This window comes from Dama dama, chromosome 32 (genome assembly GCF_033118175.1).
Source record: "Dama dama isolate Ldn47 chromosome 32, ASM3311817v1, whole genome shotgun sequence".
NCBI lineage: Eukaryota > Metazoa > Chordata > Mammalia > Artiodactyla > Cervidae > Dama > Dama dama.
Window position 1 is genome coordinate 25,825,019 of NC_083712.1, and position 16,046 is coordinate 25,841,064.

The following is a 16,046-nucleotide window of genomic DNA, read 5'->3' on the forward strand; positions in this document are numbered from 1 at the left end:
CCAGGTCAGAAGGTGTCCAATAGGCTACTGGTAAGAGTGAGGACAATTACTAATAGCTCCACGAAGAATGAAGCATCTGGACCAAAGCAGAAACAACACTAAGTTGTGGGTGTGTCTGGTGATGAAAGTAAAATCTGATGCTGTAAGAACAGTATTACCTAGGAACCTGGAATGTTAGGACCATGAATCCAGGTAAATTGGACATGGTCAAGCAGGAGATGGCAAGAGTGAACATCGACATCTTAGAAATCAGGGAACTAAAATGGACGGGAATGGGTGAATTTAATTCAGAGGACCATTATATCTACTACTGTAGACAAGAATCCCTCAGGAGAAATGGAGTAGCCCTCACAATCAATAAAAGAGTTCAAAATGTAGTAGTTAGGTTCATCCTCAAAAAACAACAGAATGATGTCAGTTCATTTCCAAGGCAAACCATTCAACATCACAGTAATCCAAGTCTATGCCCCAATCACTGATGCTGAAGAAGCTGAAGTTGATCAGTTCTGTGAAGACCTAGAAGACTTTCTAGAACTAACACCAAAAAAAGAGATGTCCTGTTCATCATAGGAGACTGGAATGCAAAAGTAGGAAGTCAAGAGATATCTGGAGTAACAGGCAAGTTTGGCTTTGGAGTACAAAATGAAGCAGGGCAAAGGCTAACAGAATTCTGCCAAGAGAATGCACTTGTCATAGCAAACACCCTTTTTCAACAACACAGAAAACGACTTTACACATGGACATCACAAAATAGTCAATCCCAAAATCAGATTGATTACATTCTTTGCTGCCAAAGATGGAAAAGCTCTATACAGTCAGCAAAAACAAGACCGGGAGCTGACTGTGGCTCAGATCATCAGCTCCTCATAGCAAAATTCAGGCTTAAACTAAAGAAAATGGGGAAAACCACTAGGCCAGTCAGGTATGACTTAAATCCCCTATGAATATACAGTGGTGGTGATGAATAGATTCAAGGGATTAGATCTAGTAAACAGAGTGCCTGAAGAACTATGAATAGAGGTTTGGAATATTGTACAGGAGGCAGCGAACAAAACCATCCCAAAGAAAAAGAAATGCAAGAAGGCAAAGTGGTTGTCTGAGGAAGCTTTATAAATAGTTGCGGAAAGAAGAGAAGTGAAAAGCAAGGGAGGAAGGGAAAGGTATACCCAACTAAGTGCAGAGTTCCAGAGGGTAGCAAGAAGAGACAAGATGGCCATCTTCAATGAACAGTGCAAAGAAATAGAGAAAAACAGCATAAAGGGAAAGGCTAGAGATCTCTTCAAGAAAACTGGTAATATCAAAGAAATGTTTCATCTAAAGATGGGCACAATAAAGGACAGAAACGGTAAAGACCTAATAGAAGCAGAAGAGATCAAGAAGAGATGTCAAGAATACCCAGAAGAACTACACAAAAAAGATCTTAATGACCCAGTTAACCATGATAGTGTGATCACTTACCCAGAGCCAGACATTGTGAAGTGTGAAGTCAAGCAGGCCTTAGGAAGCACTGCTGCCAATAAAGTTAGTGGAGGTGATGGAATTCCAGCAGAGCTATTTAAAATCCTACAAGATGGTGCTTTTAAAATGCTGCACTCAATCTGTCAGCAAATTTAGAAAACCAGCAGTGGCCACAGGACTGGAAAAGGTCAATCCTCATCCCAGTTTTCAAGAAAGGGCAGTACTAAAGAATGTTCAAACCACCAGACAATTGCACTCATCTCCCATGCTAGTAAGGATATGCTCAAAATCCTTCAAGCTAGACTTCAGCATTATGTGAACAGAGAACTTCCAGATGTTCAAGCTAGTTTTGGAAAAGGCAGAGAAACCAGAGATCAAATTGCCAACATCGGTTGGCTCATAGAGAAAGCAAAGGAATTGCAGAAAAACATCTACCTCTGTTTCACTGACTACGTTAACATCTTTGACTGTGTGGATCACAACAAACTGGAAAATTCTTAAAGACATGGGAATATCAGAGCATCTTACCTGTCTCCTGAGAAACCTATATGCAAGTGAAAAAGTATCAGTTAAATGAAAAAAACAAACAAACAAACAAATAAAAAAAGAAACACAAAAACAAACAAACAAACAAAAAGCATCAGTTAGAACCAGACATGGAATAATGGACTGGTTCCAAATTGGGAAAGGAGTATGTCAAGGCTGTATATTGTCACCCTGCTTATTTAACTTATATGCAGAGTACATCATGTGAAATGCCAGACTAGATGAAGCACAAGCTGGAATCAAGATTATGGGGAGAAATAACAAGAACCTCATATATGCAGAAGACACCACCCTTAGGGCAGAAAGCGAAGAGGAACTAAAGGGCCTCTTGATGAGGATGAAGGAAGAGAATGAAAAATCTGTCTTAAAACTCAATGTTAAAATAACTAAGATCATGGCACCCGAAGGAGAAAAGGTGGAAGCAGTGACAGATTTCCTCTTCTTGGGCTCTAAAATCACTGAAGATGGTGACTGCAGCCATGAAATTAGAAGACAATTGCTTTTTGGCAAGAAAGCTATGACAAACCTAGACAGTGTGTTGAAAAGACATCACTTTCCTGACAAATGTCAAAGCTATGGTTTTTCCAGTGGTCATGTATGGATGTGAGAGCTGGACCATAAAGAAAGCTGAGCACCAAAGAATTGATGCTTTTGAACTGTGGTGCTGGAGAAGACTCTTGAGAGTCCCTTGGACTACAAGGAGATCCAGCCAGTCAATCCTAAAGGAAATCAGTCCTGAATATTCATTGGAAGGACTGATACTGAAGCTGAAACTCTAATACTTTGGCCACCTGATACAAAGGACTGACTCATTGGAAAAGACCCTGATGCTGGGAAAGACTGAAGGCAGGAGGAGAAAGGGACGACACAGGATGAGATGGTTGGATGGCATCACCAAATCAATGGACATGAACTTGGTCAAACTGCAGGAGATGACGAGGGATAGGGAAGCCTGGAATGTTGCAGGCAGTGGGGTCTCAAGGAGTCTGGCAAGACTTGGCAATTGAACAACAACAGGAATCTGAACCAATGTTCATGCAAAGCCAGTAGAATAAGTGAACAATTTGAATTTCAGAACACAAAAATGAGGCCTTATTTCCTATACTCTAATCCATGTTTTAAAAGAAGGGACCACACCAGTTGCTTTAACCAACAGAAAAATAAAATGTATTTGCCAAGTGAATGAAGTAAGCAAGGCTGCAGAAAGAATACATGAATGAGTAAGCAAATTACTATCTATAAATTAAATATGTCCAATTTTCCTTTATTCATTCCTGGACATTTATTGAGCATATACATATTTTTATTAATTCAGTTGAATTGTTGTAACTTGATAAATTGCAAAAACTGAATTTCTTTTAAAGTAAAAAAATTCTGCCATCAGTAGAATCCATCTACCAAAAAAAAAAAAGTGTTCAAGTTTATATTTAAAATTATAGATCACAAATGCCTCTACAAATATACTTGGTATCTACTCAAGTGGATGACAAACATTGCTTTAAAAAACAAAACACACGGAAATGTAAGATTTCAAAAAAATTAGAGTTAATAGGCTATAAACTAAAACCCAAGTTATAACAAACTCCATACTTGGTAAAGTGCTGGTTCATATGGTTTTACCACACGTGTAAACTGGAGCCCATGCCTCTTGCTATGAGGAAGCCCTGCTGCTGGTAATGTTTCCCCCCCACCCCACGCCCTGGTCTTGATCTGGGAGGTGGTTACATGATCTGGGAGGTGGTTAACTTGAGGATCATTCATTAAGCTGCAGAGTTGTGATTTGTGTATTTCCCTTAGTATAAATCATACTTCAATACAAAGTTAGAGCAGAGGAGGGAAAAAACCCTCTGAGAGCCTCCTGGATGAAGATTGAATATAAATATAATTTGTAGCAGTTGCTTAATCAAAAATTGAACAAATTAACAGTCAAAAGAAGCTTCACAGTGTTTACAATCAAACTCTAGGAAACACACATACATAATGGATGCCAGACGTTTCTCTGTGTGGGTGGTGGGGAAGCACATGTTCTGAGAGACTCCAGAGCCAACAGCCTCCGTAACAGCCCATCTTGGTTCTCTAATGCCTGAAAAGACGAAGTGCTAAACCCTATCCTGAAAATTCAACTGGACTCTCAGTGTTGAGGAATAAGAAAACAATACAATCCATTAAGTCACATCAGATCGGTTATTAAGTCTTATGTGTGTGCTTAGTCACTCAGTCTGTGGGACTCTCTGTGACCCTATGGACTGTTTCCTGCCAAGCTCCTCTGTCCATGGGGATTCTCCAGGCAAGAATACTGGAGTGAGTTGCCATTTCCTTCTCCAGGGGATCTTCCCAATCCAGGGGTAGAGCCTGCATCTCTTAAACCTCCTGAATTGGCAGGCAGATTCTTTACCACTAGTACCACCACACGTCTGCTGGCTGCCATATTGAACAATGCAAGTACAGACTCTGGGACCAGACAGTTCTGGGTGCAAATCCTGGTCCAGCCACCTCCAGCCATCTGACTGAAGGACTTACTTAACTCCCTCAACCTCAACTTTCTCATTGAAAAAAAGTACACACACACACACACATATATATATATGTACTTACCCTGAAGAGTTATTGCAAGACTTACATGAAATAATTGATGTAAAGCCTGAGCTTTTCAGAGTCTGGGAAACAGGGAGTGTTCTCATTGTCCTTATCTGATAATTGGCAGACAGAGGGAACCTTTAATATGGGCAAGTCCAGAAGTCTGGAGAGTTCTGCCAATGCAGCCAGCCTCTTACCTGTGAAGAAGATGTAGGTGGAGCCTGTCTTGGCCTCGTCCCTCCTGCAGACGTAGCCGGTGCAGAGCTGTCCCCAGCAGCTGAACTCGCCCGTGTCGGCTGCGGTGGAGTTGACCAGGGTCAGCTGGCCGTAGCGTTCATGCTGCTTCACACTGTCAACAAGAGCAAAGCCGGTCACCAGGGCCGGGACCCGGCACCCATCTCTCTCTGCTCCATCATCCTCACACGTGAAGCCCCAAGGCTCTGGGCAGAGGGCCCTTCTCAGACGGCACTGATGAATAAAAGGGTGTACTGGGGGAAAAGTGTGTTGGGGGTAGGTGAGGAGGCAGAGGGAAAGCCTTTCTTAGCAGTAGGCTAAGACAGTGACATTTGACATCAATGACAATGACATTTTCTCAAGAGAAGACATTCTCTTTGACCTCAGAACTGGGGTTTCCTTAAGTAAAATCACTGGTGTGTTGCAATGCAGTCGCACACGTTCAGCCACAAAGCCTTGGATGGGCATTTTGCCTTCAAATTTGGTTTCTAATGAGTTTACTTAACAGCAGGCAAAGTGAATGAAAGCATACAGCAATATCCAGGATGCAAAACCTCTTTAATCAGTAAGAATAAGTCTCTGAACACAAGCTTGGAATCTTTGAGATGGTGAATTACTATATTTCAGATAAGAACTTCCCCTTAAGAAGATCAAGCCAGTCAATCCTAAAGGAAATCAACCCTGAATATTCATTGGAAGGACTGATGCTGAAGCTCCAATACTTTGGGCACCTGATGTGAAGAGCCAACTCACTAGAAAAGCCCCTGATGCTGGGAAAGATTGAGAGCAGGAGGAGAAGAGGGGACAACAGAGGATGAGATGGTCGGATGGCATCACTGACTCACTGGACATGAGTTTGAGCAAACTCTGGGAGATAGTGAAGACAAGGAAGCCCAGCATGTTGCAGTCCATGGTGTCACAAAGAGTTGGACACAACTTAGCAACTGAACAACAAGGAAAAAATGCATGGTTGCTAAGATGTGGAGCCCCAATCATGTACCCACCTTTGGTCAAGTATTTAGAGCTTTGGGCCACTTCTCCTCTGGCCTCACACTATTATTTTTACCTTTATTTCCTCATTTTTTATCTCTCATATTTTTATCATGTTGCATGTGAATATACTTGCCAACCCCTTCAGCTCCTCGTTGAAATGAGGACAGAAAGAAACATGTGTTATTATCATCTCTGGGATTAGCCAATTGTCATGGTAATTCCCTGTATTATATTATGTTAAGAACCCAGATGTATCATCCTTGGTTTGACCCCACCCCCACCCCCCACCCACCCTGTATGGCCTCAGCCTGTGAGGATGCCAAAATAAATGGTCCTAACTGAAGGTGAATCTCCAATACGCACATGCCTCACCCCTCTGGAATCCACATACTTTTCTGACACAGTCGAGATTCTTCCATTGTAGGTGGCTATAACACAGGTTCAGTCACCACTTTAAATTTAGCACACAGGACCACGTCGGGCTGGTTGGTCTTCAACACAGCCTGTTCTGGCCTCTGCGGAATAGCTGCTCAGCCCACCAGTTCTGCCAGGAGGTGCCTCTCTACTCCCACTGCACCAGTCAACTGCACGGAAATCTCTCCTCCTTCAGGAAGCTTCTAATTAGAACCAACTCAGGAATCGCCCTGCTTTCTCCCAGTGACGTAACCGGCTCCCTCCCCCTCACCCATCCAATACCTCTGGCTTCCTGTTACTACAATGCACGGGGACAACTTTGAGGGCAGGGATACCGCCCTATTTGCTTTATATTCTCTGAGCAACAAATCTGCACACAGCACAAAGCAAAAGTTCTCTAGAAACGAGGGGACTGACATGAAGTTGCACAACAGTGTTGGAACTGGAAAGAACCTTAAAAAGCAGGAATCCAGCTCCCAATTTTGTGAATGAGGAGACCGGGTCTCAGAGAGCAAACAGGACTTTCCTGAGACCCACAGCTGGAGAACAGCTGAACAAGACTGTTTTCCTTAAATCAATTAAGTGTGTGCCCAGTACCCACTCATTAGATGATAAATGCATCTAAAGGACTTGCTGCCACGCCTGGTTCATTGTGCTATCTTAATTGTATCCTAATTATATACACGGGTAGATTAGTAGTAGTCACTGTGAATAATACAACAACAGATACGCACATCCAACATTGTGGATGGCCCTCGGCCCAAATAAGACTGGCCATCAAGGATATTATAACCCAGCTGAGGAGCTAAAACTAATAGTCATGAAGACATCAGAGAGTAGCTAAAGTGATGCCCACAGCAAGAGCAGTAGGAATTCAGAGAAGGGATTCCTCACTGTGGGTGGGAAGGTTGAAGGCAGCTTTGAGGAGGAGGTGGGACAGGCTGGACAATCAGAAAGGTGGGGTGGGGGGCCGGCAGGGGGCTGAAGGCTGAACTTGCAGGGGCTGGGAGGGACCTGCTCTGTTCAGATCACTGCCGTGTCCCTGGTGCGTGGTGGGTAGCAGGCACTTGATGACTTTGGGATTTAATCCACTAATCACAGAAGGAGATGGAAGGAGGGGGTGGCAGTCACAGGGCGCGTGGTTGAGAACACTGGGAGGGGTATACATTGTGCTCAGCAGGGAGCAGGGACCACCCTCAGGTTTGGAGGTGGGGAGTGAGGGCCCCCCTTAGCCACTCCTAGAAAGTAGGGAGAACAGGCCAGGGAAAGGAGAGAGAGGAGGGAGGAGGAGGGGGTAGGAGGGGGAGGAGGGAGAGGCTCTTACTGGGATGAACAGCCAGTGCTGGGGCCAGGCTGGGTGTCAGCAGTGGAACAGACTTGAAAACAAGACTTGTTTTCTTGAGGAAGATTTGTGACAGACTGGGTATACAAGATGGAAGAAAGACACATGGATAATAACCTCTCAGTTTGTATTTCCACATGATGGAAAGAGTGGGGTTTTAACTAAAATGGCATAGCTAAGAAGAGAAAGGAGATGGGGTGAGCAAGTAATACATTCACTGTTGGAGAGTCTGAATTTATAGTCAGGTAAGTGTGGATGTTTTGTGAATCACTGGAAATCCAGGCCAGGCACAGAGGAGTAAAAACAGCTCTAGATTTATATTTAGGGGTACCATGTACAGGGGCTATGAGCAGGAACTAAAGAATGAGTGAACTCAGTGAGGAAGGGTGTGGACAGAAAAGGGAAGGCCGAAGACAAAGTCTAGAGACAAACCAGGGGACCAGCAGGAAAAAGAGAGGTGGAGGGAGGGAAGAAGTAGAATCAGGAAAAGGGATCATCAAGAAGAAACAGTCAAGAAATTGATGGTTAAACTCATCAGATGCTTTTCATTCTGATCCATGTCCTCCCCGCTCCACACACATGCGCACACACACACTTCATCTGGCAGAATGAAAATCTTTGGCAACCAGAAGAGTCAGTTGTGAGGACGGAGCTTGACTTCAGCAGATAAAAGATGAAAAGGTGGAGACAAAACGGAAGTGAAAGTTCCCAGGTAAACCATAATATCAGGCCACAGCGCCAATACTTTGGCCACCTGATGTGAAGAGCCAACTCACTGGAAAAGTCCCTGATGCTGGGAAAGATTGAGGGCAGGAGGAGAAGGGGACGACAGAGGATGAGATGGTTGGATGGCATCACCGACTCGACGGAAAAGAGTTTGAGCAAACTCCAGGAGATGGTGAAGGACAAGGAAGCCTGGTGTGCTGCAGTCCATGGGGTCACAAAGAGTCAGGCAGGAATTAGTGACCGAACAACAACATTCCCCATAGAGCTGTGCCTGGGGTCCAAAGTCAGAAAGAGATCAATAAGTGTACTGAGCACCTTCTGGGCACCCAGCAGGTACCGGTAGAGTAGTGATAGAAATTATAAGACGCCGTTTCTACCAGGAGAGAACCTGGCCACATAACAATGCAGTTCCTGGGACTAACCCCAGCACCATCCTGTATCTTTAGCAGGACTGGGGGAGGAAGGAAGGAAGTGCACTGGAAAACATTTCTGGATTTTTCCACCCCCTCTTCTGTGTCAACAATATAAAACAGGAAACAAATTATTTAGCAGGATTACAGTTTAAATGCCTGGGTTTAGAATGTCCATTTTTACTAATGGGATCACACAGTCTATGTGGCAGGACATCCAAGAGGTTAGGATGTGACCTCAGGCCTCTGGGGGCAGAGTCTGCACTGAGTCCCGAAAAGCCCACTCCAAAGAGGCTTCAATCGCAGACCCTCCCCTCCTCCTGTAACCACTTCACACACCCCCCTCAAAATGGAAGAAGTATAAGATGTGAAGTTTGAGTGGAGCTTTTTTTTTTTTTTTTTTTTAAAAGGGTGCTGCAACAAAACAGACTCACAGACATAGAGAATAGATGTGGTTGCCAAGGGTGTGGGGGCTGGGGTAAGGGAGGGAAGCACTGGGAGTTGGAGGTTGGTAGATACAAACTATTACACACCGGATGGATAAACAACAAGGTCCTACTATAGAACACGGGGAACTATATTCAATATCCTGTAATAAACCATAATAGACAAGAATATGAAGAAGAATACACATGTATAACTGAGTCACTCTGCTGTACAGAAGAAATTAATACAAGATCATAAATCAATTATACTTCAATAAAATTTTTCTTAATTAAAAAAATAATCACTCTGAAAAATAAAAGAAGTGCTGCCCTATGGTCACCTAATCTATGACAAAGGAGGCAAGAATACCCAATAGAGAAAAGACAGCCTCTTCAATAAATGGTGCTGGGAAAATTGGACAGCTACATGTAAAAGAATGAAATTAGAACACCCTCCTATGGAGAAGGAAATGGCATCCCACTCCAGTATTCTTGCCTGGAAAAGTCCATGGACATTAAGAGCCTGGCAGGCTGCAGTTCATGGGGTTACATGACTGCGTATGCACGCATGAGGAGGGTGGAAGGAAATGGGTTGGTAGCAATAAACTGATAGAACTGAAAAAAAAAGGCCTAATACCATACACAGAAATAACTAAAATGGATTAAAGACTTAAATGTAAAGCCAGACACTATAAAACTCTTCGAGAAAAACATAGGCAAAACATTCTTTGACATAAATCACAGCAAGATCTTTTTTTGACCCACCTTCTAGAGTGTTGAAAATAAAAATAAATAAATGGGACCTAATTAAATGTAAAAGATTTTGCACAGCAAAGGAAACCATAAAAAGACAAAAAGACAACCTTCAGAATGGGAGGAAATATTTGCAAATGAAGCAACAAGGGATTAGTCTCCAAAATATACAAACAGCTCATGCCGCTCAATATAAAAAAATAAATAACCCACTCAAAAAAATGGGTAGAAGAACTAAACAGACATTTCTTCAGAGAGTTCATAGAGATAGCCAAGAAACACACAAAAAGATACTCAACATCACTAATTATTAGAGAAATGCAAATCAAAACTACAATGAGGATCACCCCACACAGGTCAGAATTGTCATCATCAAAAAATCCACAAAGAGATCCTGAAAGGGAAGAATCTACAACCTAGAATACCCAGCAAGACTCTCATTCAGATCTGATGGAGAAATCAAAAGCTTTCCAGACAAGGAAAAGTTGAGAGAATTCAGCACCACCAAACCAGCTTTACAACAAATGCTAAAGGAACTTCTCTAGGGAGGAAGCACAAGAAGGAAAAGACCTACATAATATAAACCCCAAACCTCTAAGATGGTAATAGTGAAATGAAAGTGAAAGTGAAAGTTAGTCATTCCGTCATGTCCAAATCTTTGTGACCCTATGGACTGTAGCCCACCAGGCTCCTCCATCCAGGGGGATTCTCCAGGCTAGAATACTGGAGTGGGTCTCCATTTCCTCCTCCAGGGGATCCTCCCCATCCAGGGATCAAATCCAGGTCTCCCACATTGTAGACAGACCCTTACCGACTGAGACACCAGGGAAGCCACTAATAGGATTATACTTATCGATAATTACTTTAACTGTGAATGAGTTAAATGCACCAGCTGAACAAAGGACAGACTGGCTGAGCAGATGAGACTACGTGCATGTATGCACTTCCACTTACCCTATCATTCTACTTAACCCCAGAATTGTATGTAATTATTTTATATTGTTAGTTTAATCCTCTTTCCATTATTGCTTGCAAATGTAATTATCTTTTATTTTTTGTCTGGCTATTGATTGTGAAAACTGATAAACATCTTTTACTACTGTGATTATGTAACTATTATTCACTTAATCCCATCATATCATGATTGGTCAACAGAAAATAATAGAATTCTGTATCATTAATACTACCATTTAATAGAAAAAAGAGCATCCTAATGGTAAAATATAGTAAAATAATTAGAAAAAAATCAGTCAGGATATAAAGGCCCAGCTGCTTAATGAATGGGCCTGGAAGGAAGATGGACGGATGTACTGAGTAGAATGAACACCCACTAAAGTCAAGGCAGAGGAGGAGAAGAAGACGTCGGATATAGTTTCAGGGCAACTCCAACCTCTCAGGCATGATCTAAGGGTGATGGATGTCTCCCCTTGCACTTTAGAGAAAGCAAGAGTTACGCAGTAGGACTTCTTTGACAGATGACAAGCTGACAGAGATAAGAAGGGGGCTGGACACCAGAGTGGGAACAGGGTAGCAAAACTTTGCAGGAGTCAGCCTTGTTGTTTCTTTTCTGCAGGACTTGAGAACTTTCCTGGGCCATTTGCTGGATCACAAAATTCTCCCCCTATGCCATGCCCAGAGCATAAAAAAATAATTGAATACAAATAAGGATGTACACCATAAAAAAAAAAAAATCCACAAACAATAAATGCTGGAAAGGATGTGGAAATAAAGGAAGCCTCCTATACTGTTGGTGGGAATATAAATTGATAAAGCCACTATGGAGAACAGTAGAGAGTTTCCTTAAAAAACTAAAAATAGAGCTACCATATGACCAAATAACTACACTCCTGGGCATATGCCTGGAAAAAAACAGTTTGAAAAGATACATGCACCTCAGTGTTTATTGCAGCACTATTTCCAATAACCAGGGTGTGGAAGCAACCTAAATGTCCATTGACATATGAATGGATAAATAAAATGTGGTACATGTACACAATGGAAGATTACTCAGGCATCAAAAGGAACAAAAATGTGCCATTTGCAGAGATGTGGATGGAGTTACAGACTACCATACAATGTGACGCAAGTCAGAAAAAGAGAAGCTAATATCATGTATTAACACATATATGTGGAACCTAGAAAAATGAAGCAAAGCAGAAATTATTTGCAAATAATTACTATTTGCATGTTCTATTATTTATTTATTCATTATTATATGAATGTTCGATTATTTGCAAAGCAGAAATAGAGACAGACATAGAGACAAAACTCTAGAGACAGAGGGGTAGGATAACACTGTGATGACCTAAATGGTAAGGAAATCCAAAAAAGAGGGGATATCTGTATGTGGAGAGCTGATTCACTTTGATGTACAGAAGAAAATAACAACATTGTAAAGCAGCTACTTTGTAAAGTCACAGGACAGGAAAAGGTCAGTTTTCATTCCAATCCCAGAGGAAGGCAATGCCAAAGAACGTTCAAACTACCTACCATTGTGCTCATTTCACATACTAGCCAGGCACTGCTCAAAATCCTTCAAGGTAGACTTCAACAGTATGTGAACCAAGAATTTCAAGACATACAAGCTGGATTTAGAAAAGGCAGAGGAACCAGAGATCAAATTGCCAACATCCATTAGATCATAGAAAAAGCAAGGTAATTCCAGAGAAACATCTCCTGCTTCATTGACTATGCTAAAGCCTTGACTGTGTGGATCACAACAAACTGTGGAAAATTCTTAAAGAGATGGGAATACTAGACCACTTTACCTGACCCCTGAGAAACCTGTATGCAGTCAGTAAGCAGCAGTTAGAACCAGACATGGAACAATGGACTGGTTCCGAATTTGGAAAGGAGTACATCAAGGCTGTATATTTTCACCTTGCTTATTTAATTTCTATGTAGAGTACACATGCGAAATGCTGGGCTGGATGAATCAAGGGGGGAATCAAGACTGCGGGGAGAAATATCAACAGCCTCAGATATACAGGTGATATCACTCTAATGGCAGAAAGCAAAGAGGAACTGAAGAACCTCTTGATGAGGATGAAAGAGGAGACTGAAAAAGCTGGCTTAAAACTCAATATTTAAAAACCTAAGGTTATGGCATCTGGTCCCATCACTTCATGGCAAATAAATGGGGAAAAAGTGGAAGCAATGGCAAATTTTATTTTCTTGGGCTCCAAAATCACTGCAGACAGTGACTGCAAAATTAAAAGATGTTTGCTCCTTGGAAGAAAAGCTATGATGAACCTAGACATTGTATTAGATATCACTTTGCTGACAAAGGTCCTATAGTCAAAGCTATGGTTTTTTCAGTAGTCATGTATAGACATGAGAGTTGGATCATAAGGCTGAATGCCGAAGAACTGATGCTTTCAAACTGTGGTGCTGCAGAAGACTCTTGAGAGTCCCTTGGATAGCAAGGAAATCAAATCAGTCATCCTAAAGGAATCATCTCTTAATACTCGCTGGAAAAATGGATACTGCATCTGAAGCGCTAATACTTTGGCCACCTGATGTGAAGAGCTGACTCATTCGAAAAGACTCTGATGCTGGGAAAGATTGAGGGCAGGAGAAGAAGGGGATGACAGAGAATGAGATGGTTGGATGGCATCACCTACTCAATGGACATAAGTTTGAGTAAGCTCTGGGAGTCGGTGATGGACAGGGAGGCCTGGCGTGCTGCAGTCCATGGGGTCACAAAGAGTCAGACACAACTGAGCGACTGAACTGAACTGAATAATTAGTGATGTTGAGCATCTTTTCATGTGTTTGTTGGCCATCTGTATGTTTTCTTTGGAGAAATGTCTATTTGACTCTTCTGCCTATGTTTTGATTGGGTTCATCTGATGTTGAACTGCATGAGCTGTTTGTGTATTTTGGAGATTAATCCCTTATTATAAATTGCTTTGTTTGCAAGTGTTTTCTCCCATTTATTTCAGGATTTATTATAGTGTGTGTGGGTATTTATTCACATGAAAGTTCTGCAAGGTATTGTTAATAGTTCTGTTCTGGGTAGTGGTAGTGAAAGGTTAGGCTGGTCTGATTTTAAATTACGTTTATCAAATTTCTTTGCCTTTTTAAAATGTTAACCTTTCAATTTATTCACATAGTAGTGTAGCTTTTCAGTGTGTTTTCCCTAAAGTTTTTATGTTCTGGTGGTTTGTGTTCCATATAATCTAACATTTTGTTTTTCTTACTGTATTTTTGAAGTCATGAGTCTACATTGGCTCCAATCATGTGCAAGCTTCAAGTCTGTTTCTCCTTTGTGGTCTTGCCTTCTCTGTTCCTTCTCTGTCTCAGCTGCCCCCCCAGGGGCCGGCCTGCCTCAGACACCTCAGCCAATCAGAGCCTCTCCTCCTGGAGGCCCCTGCACTGATTGGTCGGCACATGCAAGGGGGCCCTGCACCTGGGAACCTGGCTCTGCCCAGGACTTCTCTTACTGCTTGATGGACAGCTGGGCCTTTGCTGCCAGAGACCATTTCCTCTCCTTCCCTTTTACCCTTCTCTCCTGCAAGGTTATGAGAATCTGGTCCCGAGAGAATGAGCACTGGGAGCCCCGTGTTTGTGCCCTCCGAGTCATCACAGCTGTGTGAGTGTTACGGATGTAGCCAGTTAGCAGGCTGAGTGTCATCTTCTCTTTCCTTTTTCCATCTCTTTTCAGTCACTGTTTCAACCACCTGTGAGAAGTTAGAAAAAGCCAGGAATGAGTTGCAAATAGCTTATGAAGGATTTGTCCAGAAGCTAAACCAGCAGCACCAGACTGATCTAACAGAGCTGGAGAGTCGGCTTAAAGAATTTTACACCGGGGAATGTGAAAAGCTTCAGAACATCTACATCGAAGGGAGGTGGGAGGGGGGATCGGGATGGGGAATACGTGTAAATCTATGGCTGATTCATATCAATGTATGATAAAACCCACTGAAATGTTGTGAAGTAATTAGCCTCCACCTAATAAAAAAAAAAAAAATAAAATAAAATAAAATACACCTCTTACTGGAGAAAAAAAAAAATCTACATCGAAGAAGCAGAGAAATACAGAACTCAATTGCAGGAGCAGGTCTGTACTTTTAGAACCTGAGCATGTGCTTGGCCATTGCTATTACTTTGACTTCTGTTGTCTGATGAGGGTCTTCCTTTGATGACCTTCTCTGGATGTCCCTTGATGAATTTCTTTATAATTTAAATAAATGAAAGAGTTTAAGTAAAATTTTTTATGATCAAAGCAATGTATATATGTCGAGTGAAAGACCAAAATAAAAAAGATAAAATTTAAACAATCTTTTAAAATTTTTTAATTGAAGTATAGCTGTATAAGATTATATAAGTTACAGGATTACAATATAGTGATTCACAATTTGTAAAGGTTATACTCCAGTTATAGTTATTATAAAATACTGGCTATACAGAAATAGTTGCATAAGTAGAAGACAAACTTACAGTTATGAAGAGGGGGAAGGAACATTGGATGAATTGGAAGATTGGGATTCACAATTTTTAAATATCATAACTGTATAAAATACATAAATATTGACTATTATAAAATATTGACTGTATTACCCATGTTGTATAATATATCCTTATAGCTTCTTTTATACCTAATAGTTTGTATCTCTTATTCCCCTGCTCCTATATTACTTCTCCCCCTTCTGTCTGCCCACTGGTAACCACTGGTTTGTTCTCTAAATCTGTGAGTCTGCTTTTTTGTTAAAGCCACTAGTTTACTATAATTTTTGGATTCCACAGATAAGTAATATTATAGTCTTTATCTTTGGTTTATTTCACTTAGCATAATACCTTCCAAGGCCATCCATGTTGCTGCAAATGAAAAATTTCATTCTTTTTTTAATGCTTCAGTGGTATTCCGTTGTGTCTGTGCATATATATACTTCAGTAGAGGCCTAATGACAGTGTCTGTGGGTTTAAAGTGTGACATGGATGAACCCAGGGCAAAGCACACATGGTAAACTCCTTCATAGTAGGTTTGCTTTTTAACTCAGTCCAGACCATCTTACATTGGCTTAAAACTCAACATTCAAAAATCAAAGATCATGGCATCTGGTCCCATCGCTTCATGGCAAACAGAAGGGGAAAAAGTGGAAGCAATGACAGATTTTATTTTCTTGGACTCCAAAATCAATGAAGACAGTGACTTCAGCCAAGAAA

The 16,046-nt window shown here is 41.6% G+C and overlaps 1 protein-coding gene across 1 annotated transcript in view; it reads right to left on the reverse strand.

The window, feature by feature from the left end:
* The window catches only part of PDGFRL (platelet derived growth factor receptor like), a 75,287-nt gene that overhangs the window by 10,349 nt on the left and 48,892 nt on the right, over nt 1-16,046 (reverse strand). Inside the window, exon 3 of the mRNA XM_061134846.1 lies at nt 4,779-4,930. Within this exon, the coding sequence (XP_060990829.1) occupies nt 4,779-4,930 (152 nt within the window). The remainder of the gene's footprint in view (nt 1-4,778; nt 4,931-16,046) is intronic.